General features: G+C 48.5%; 1 protein-coding gene across 1 annotated transcript in view; it reads right to left on the minus strand.

Moving 5' to 3' along the window:
* FBXO18 (F-box protein, helicase, 18) overlaps positions 1-6775 on the minus strand; it is a 28650-nt gene extending 21875 nt beyond the window's left edge. Inside the window, 4 exon segments of the mRNA XM_009331005.1 lie at positions 1747-1877; positions 3243-3793; positions 5852-6016; positions 6669-6775. Coding sequence (XP_009329280.1) covers positions 1747-1877; positions 3243-3793; positions 5852-6016; position 6669 — 848 coding nt within the window. The 5' untranslated portion in view covers positions 6670-6775.
* Positions 6776-7198: the final 423 nt, after the last annotated feature.

Consider the following 7198-nt stretch of genomic DNA (forward strand, 5'->3'; position numbering starts at 1 on the left):
TGAACAAGACCGGCCCCAAAACTGAGCCCTGGGGAACACCGCTCGTGACCGGCCGCCAACTGGATTGAACTCCATTCACCACAACTCTCTGGGCCCTGCCATGCACCCCACAGATTTGACGGGATGCATTCAGCGGTGAGGCTGCAAAGTGCCGAACTTGGATTTCCAACCATAGCTCTTGTGCTTAGAGCCATTTAGACAAGTAATTCCCAGTTCTGTTACACAGACGCGTGTTTAAATACTTTGCTGCATCAAGCCCTTAGTCTGCAAGTTTATCCTGGCTGTCTCGAAGTCTCCTTCCAGAAGACTGATCTACCTTGCTCTTAACCCAATTGGACTCTTCTATCTGTACTATTTAACTGCCATACAAAATTGCCCTCTAGACCACAGAGATCTGAGCAGAGCGCTTGCTTTTATCAGGGACCCATCTCGGGCTTGGGCTTGCTGCTGAGCTGTGACTGATAAGTCAGTGCGGGTGCGGGAAAGCAGCCTTTCAGGAAAGGAAAAGAAGAAAATACACTGGAGATAGGAGGGACCAGGAAGAAGAGCTCACGCCCTCTACAAGATATTTGTGTTTTAGCTAAATCCAGGAGATGCTGAGCCACTCTGAGACCCCGGCTGATCCGGAGATGGGAAAGCAGTGCTGACATGACAGATCCTGAAATGTAAAGGGATGCCAAAAGGGACGCTTAAACTGAGTCTCACTCTCTCCAGCATAGTCACCCTGCAGGAAGCAACCACAGAACATCTTCTCCCAAGCTTGTTGTCGGGTGCCAGAAGGCAGCAAGCGACAGGACAGCCCAGCCGTTCTTGATTTTGTCATCTAACGCTTGTCTTGGAGCTCCTGGCAGCTTCTCTCAATTGCTGTACCCAACCTGGCTGTCCTCTGACAAAGAGGTCCATCTCCAAAACCTTCCTTTTGAGCCTCCAAATCCAGCCCGTGGAAAGCTTGCAGCTGCTTGCTGACACCATTTTGCTCAGGCTCTTCTCACCTCCTTCCTCCTGCGGTGCAACAACCATCTCCCTGCCCTCCAAGAGGCAACACCATCCAAGTCAAAAGGCCACCACCAAGACTGTTCTTCTGCCCTCTCTTCCCAGTCCATGTTCAGCTTCTCCACCTCCTTCAGACAACAGTACAAGGCTATCCCTGCCCCAGGTTTTGCAGCCTCTCCCTCACTTACCCATCACTTGCTATCAAAATCAGGGAAACTGCAGAAGGGACTTTGGAAGCCATGTGCTCAAAGCAGGAACGACTGTCCAGTTGAGGTCTGAGCATCTCCAAGGATGGAGATTCCCCACCTCTCTGGGCCAGCGTTTGACCACTCTCCTAATATCTAACTGGATTTCCTCTGCTGTAACTTGTGGCCATTGCCTCTTGTCCTCTCACTGTGCACCTGCAAAAAGAGTTTGGCATCATGGTCTGTACAGCCCCTCACTAGGCAGGGGAAGACAGCAATTAGATTCCCTTTCCACCTTCTCTTCTCTTCTCCAGATTTTATCCTCTACTTGTCCATCATGTGCTCCTGACACAACGAAGAAGAGGAAAGGGAAGGGGTTTTTACCTATTTCTAGAACGCTATTAGTGATTTCTACTGTTCCTTCCATATCTTCCTGTATGTCTCCCACCTGTTTAGAACACAAATTCATTTCTCTCCTGGCAATTCACAGGATAAAATGGAAGAAGACCCAAAGCAAGGAAGGTCTGAGGATCTACACGTACAAAGTCAAGTGCTGAAGTGGACTCACCTGATCAGCCCCAACACACATCCTTCCTGCTCCTTTGTTATGGAGAAATCCTGCAAGACCCGTTCAACTCTGTGCAGGGCCGTTTCCTCCTTCATTAGATACCGATGGTACAGCTTTTTCCAAGGAATGAACTAGAATGTGAAGCACATACCACAATCTTTCATCTCACAGCATTGGAAAATAGGTTTCTTCTGGCAATAAGCTAATCAACGTGACTTCCAAAGAAGACCTGGAGTTCAAAAAGTCCCTGTAGCTTGATGGAAAGAGGTACCTACCATGAGATGGGGAAGGAAAGGGGAAACAGAGGAAAGAGAGAAAGACTCGTTCCTCATAGCCTGCAAACGTGCCTATAAAACCTGTTTTTTCTAGAATGATGGGAACAGGGTGATGCTGTTTCAATTTCAAACGTCAAAGCCTTAAAGGAATGGGGATATTTTCAGCACTACTGCACAGACCTGCTCTGAGCAGGGTCTGAGTGCTAAAAATCCCTGGGTCTATGAAGTCCTACCCTCCCACAGCCTGCTGTTTGGACTTCTTCAGTAAAAACAGACAGGGTGCTGCCTTTCAGGCTGTGTTACGGAGTGAAGAGCAGACTGGGGAGAGGACTTGAGCACACTGAGCGTTCAATGCATGCATTTTCATTGCATCTCTCTAGCTCTTCAGGCTCAAAGCATGCACGCTGTGCTGATAAAGCACTGAGTGCAGGACACCTCCTGCATTGTGTCCAGCCTTACCCATTCAAATTTATCGGAAGGGCATGAACAAGAACTTGGACCTCCACAAAAATTTGGGCTGTGATCAGCCCCCCACCCCTCTGAGACAGCCTCTTCATACAAGCTGAGGATTTCCAGTGTGAGTGGTGAGCAAGTCTAGTGGTGCCGGCTGTCTCCGGGCCACCTTTAACTGAAATACAGAGATCCTCTCTGCGGCCAAAACAAAGGCCAGTGGGTTCACGACTGTTTGTACTGTGAAGGCCTTGACTGCAGATGAACCAAGCTCCATAAAAACAGAGTTAAAGGCCTTTCCTCTAAACCTGTTTGACTACAAGAGACACCACACATACACGGGCTGGGGGACAGTGACGTACACCGGCCACGAGAAGACACTGCCCAGTCTGGTAGCCAGAATTTCCTGCATGATCCCTGTCAGAAAAAAAGGCTGCAAGGAAAACAGTGAAGGGGCGTTTTGTGGAGTCTTACAGGATGCTCTCTTTCCACATATGGGAAGAATGCGTCAAGGGAAGTTACCCCAATATCGATCTTCTAATACAGGTTGGCATCTGAAGATGCCACTGTAGTCCTGAAGACCAAAAAAATGACAAAAGACCTCGTAAGAAAGGATGTGGGCATCGGGGAACAATAAAGGGATTTAAAGGAACAAAGAGAGGCAGGCACAGCATGGATGCTCCTACAGCAACACATGCAGCCACAAGAGTAAGACAGAACAGAGCAGTAGGAGAAGGGACAGGCTCAAACCAATACCACAGCAGACCTTACCAGTGGATCCCTGACTATCTCCCTCCAGCAGCGACACACCAGGCTCAGGTTCTGATACAGATCAGTCACTGGTAGGAAAGCAAAGATGTGTCTCAGGATTTCAATAGGCAGCTTGTCAATCCTTCCCTGAGGCACTTCCCAGTTCCGAGTCCCCAGGAGTCCGTAGTGTGCATCAGGGACTGGTTCTATTTCCATATCATCAAGCTCCTGCTTGATCTGGGTGTGTTCTGGATGAACCACCATTGGCTTCTTCTCGGGCTCACCCGACAAACCGTGCTCTGCCTTGTGAACGCCTGCAGCTGCAGTGGACAGAGGCCGTTTTCTGGAGCTTTCCCTGGGAGCTGGTACAAAGTCCTCATCCTCCAGAAAAGAGCAGGAATCACCGCTCATATCCATCACAGTGGAGACACCGCTGAAGGAATCATCAGGTTCAGTGAAGATGGGATCCAGCGGCTCTTCTTTGATTCTACTGTTCTTCATCTCACTGGCAACTACTCGTTGTGTCTGAGAGATCCTGAAGTAATTGGTGATGTTCTTCTGCTGACCTTGGCCTGCAGAAAGAGGAAGAGCACGAGTAAAGTCAACAGAAACAAGCACAAAGCCCACTGCTCCTAACTGAGCTAACAAGGAGACCAGAGGCTGTGTAAGGTGGCAGTTATTTCCACAGGGTTCCTCACAGACATATGAGCTTTCTACAGGTGAAGTGTCCTGCTTCATATTGCTTCTCTGGCAACCTACGGAAGTCAACAGAACAGCAGTCATCTCTTTGCACTGTCCACACAATCTGGGCACTCTCAAGGTACATCTGACACCTCCACTAGCTTCTAGAAAAAGATACGGTCTGCGTAACAATCTCAGATCAACAATCCTTAGCTACCTAACACAGCAGACGTGTGCTAAACAGGAACACAGCTGCAGAATGAATTTCATGGGAGGTATTTCCACTAGCCAAAGAAACAGAAATAGGAAGGAAACAAAACACAAGACTTGAGTTGTTGTGGTGTGCCTCAGACTGAGGTTGGGCTCCCAGCGGTTATTTGTTGTTCTTAACCTGGTGAACGTGAAGCACACTAAGATTTTAGAATAGCTTCAGGGTTTAACTACTGCTCTGCACCATGAGAAGGTCACAGCACCAAGCCTCTAGCAGGCTGCTCCTACCACAGTATGAGAGAGACCAATGCCTTTAGGAGGATAAACAGCCATTTCTTGCCAGATATTTCCTGGCTGCAACGTCACAAAGCACTGAAGACCATAAACGAAACCGAAACTTGGCAAGAGACTGCTCTCAGCATCCTCTCCTTTCTCTGACAGCCACACAGTCCATGTAGCACACAGACTAAACTTACCAGCACCGATAGTATTAATCCTGTCCAGCTCCTAGTCTGCAACATATCCTGACGCTTAGCTAAGAGGCAACTCGAGGAGGACAGAATCACAAGCAGCTACTACTGATTTTAATGCGTTTTATTTCTGGATGCTCATGAAGGCATAGCTTAAAGAGGTCTGATTTGCAAGACACTTGCTGCTTCAAAAGAACAGCTCCCCTGCTCATGTCCGAGTCCAATACCCTGAAACCTGGAGCATCTAAGATTACTAGATTTTTAAAAGTGAGCTAGCCAAAGATACCGCCGATATGAAAATGGAAAAGAAAAGTATGTCTACTAGCACAGAGTCTAGGACTCTGGTGTCTTGTCCTGGCTCACCAGCAGACGTTCTCTGTGAAGCGAGTCAGCTCACACCAAGGCACAGAGAGATTCCCAAGCCTCCCAGGGAAACACCGAAATGCTCCCAAGTCTGACCTTCCACTCAGGAGCTCAGGAATAACTCAGGCTGTTTTTCCTTTGCTTTCTACCTGTCTTCTCGCCCACACGTGTGTAGCGTCTCTTGTCGTTACACAGGTTTTGAGGCTGGGCCTTTAACCCTGCACCATGAGCTATTTGAAAACAGCTCTTTCATCTTTAGTTCGAGCCCTGAGCCCTGTCATGTGCAGGTTAGCTCAAAGTCTTATCGATCCTCAAAAGGCTTCGGCACTTTTGAGACCCACGTCTACGAGTCGTGTATCACAATGTTTCCCACTCCCAGCAAAGTCGAAGATCATTAATATCTGTTAAGTGCTCAACAACGCTTTTGCAGTCCTGTATAACTAGACAGCTCATTATTATTTAATAAGTATCCTAAAGAGCATCTAGAAGCAGGAGTCACATCATTAATAGTGCCTAACTGCAGAGGCTGTAGTGTTCCTCAGGGAGAGCTGCTGTTCTCTCCACGTAGTCTCCGACAGCTCAGCGACAGAGACGTGGAGGCATTTCTGGTGTGAGGAGAGCCTAGACACGCATGCGAAGGCACGCTCGCTCTCCCATAGAGGGAAGTATTCAAAGGTATCTCTTTTTCTTGCCACTTGACTTTGCGGAGGCAGAGATTAAGCCCAGTTTTGCCACGCACCACTCAAAACCAACCGATTTCTTCCATCTGCACTCACCTTGCCCGGCATTACTCTCCTATCAGCACAACTTCGACGACGGATTGCATAACGCCCTCTTGTTCCACACCACATTAGCACTTATCTCCCCCAAATCCCTCAGCCTTCAAAGTATTCGCAACCGGTGTACCTCCTTGATGTCTCCTCGTGCGGCTGGTGGGATGGAGGCCCCCGTTTACATCTCCCCTACTTCGCCTTTGACTCAACGGCTGCGTCAGGGAGGATGAACCTTCTGCGCTCCGTGCGAGAGCTTCGCAGTCTTCGGCTGTGAGGTGCGTTTTTTTGAATCGCTTCACTGCTTTGCCAACATGCAAAAAAACAGACCCCAAAAACAAACCGTTAGCAAACAACTATATACAGTCCGTGCCTTTAGCAGAGGCATAAGCACACCGTTTCTTTTCAGAAATTTTATAGGACAATCCCGGTGTTTCGGCCCGGAGTTTCTTTGAATAAATCACAGCAGAAGCTTGTACAACGCTCTGGTGAGATGCTAAGGAGGGCAATGCATCGTGTCAAGGCGGCACGTCTGCAGTCACTGCAACAGCAGTTTCACCCCAGGTCCCCACTCCTGCGTTGTACAGGACTTCGGAACAAAAGAGAATGACGTAAAATCAGAATCCATGCAAGTTTCGCGGCTTTCAATACCATAACATGGAGGAAGCAGATACAAGCATTTGTGTAAATGCAAAGTATCATTAGGAGGATGCCGAGGAAGCCCGTGGAGGCTGAACTGCGCAACACCCCGCGAGAGACGACACCGATTTGCCTGGGGAAGGTCAGAGCCAACATTGAAACACACAGACTCGAGCCTCTCGCTAACAGATCCAAGCTGGGATCCTCCATTAAGGAGGAAACACAACCCACTCACAGCACAGCTCTTCCCCGCGAGAAGGACGGTTAAGAAGCAGCACAAAACTATCTGAAGAGTTATTTTAAGAAAACCTTACTTGAAATCCACGTGAGCTCCTCTCTTCCATACGCAGGACGGCCAGCAGAAAAAGTACAAACAATGCAACTTGCTTCTACCAAAAATGTTCACAACAAACCCGAGAACACGGCTTCCTTCCGACAGAATTATCAGCAAAACGCCGCTCATGCGGATTCTTTAACTTTATTACTACACTGTGCTGCGGAGGATAAACTCCTCTGACGTGTTTGTGGCAGCCATGAAAGTAATTGACTGATCTCGTACAGCAGGATCCAAGGGTGGGTTTCTTTCGTTATGCTACTTCCTCCTTTTCATCTACGTCAGCTCAACAGAACGGCGCTAAAAGCACCCACGGAGCTCCCTGCGGCGGCTGTTTTCTAACATCCCACGTTCCTCAAAACATGGCAAACAAGGCCAGCAGAAGAAAAAAAGCAATGCAAGACAGTCCCGTGGCGCTTAGGGACGTGGTTTAGTGGGGGACTTGGCAGTGTTAGGTTTACGGTCGGACTCGACGATCTTAAGGGTCTTTTCTGACCTAAACGATTCTAT

The sequence above is a fragment of the Pygoscelis adeliae genome, unplaced genomic scaffold (genome assembly GCF_000699105.1).
Source record: "Pygoscelis adeliae isolate BGI_AS28 unplaced genomic scaffold, ASM69910v1 Scaffold129, whole genome shotgun sequence".
Lineage (NCBI taxonomy): Eukaryota > Metazoa > Chordata > Aves > Sphenisciformes > Spheniscidae > Pygoscelis > Pygoscelis adeliae.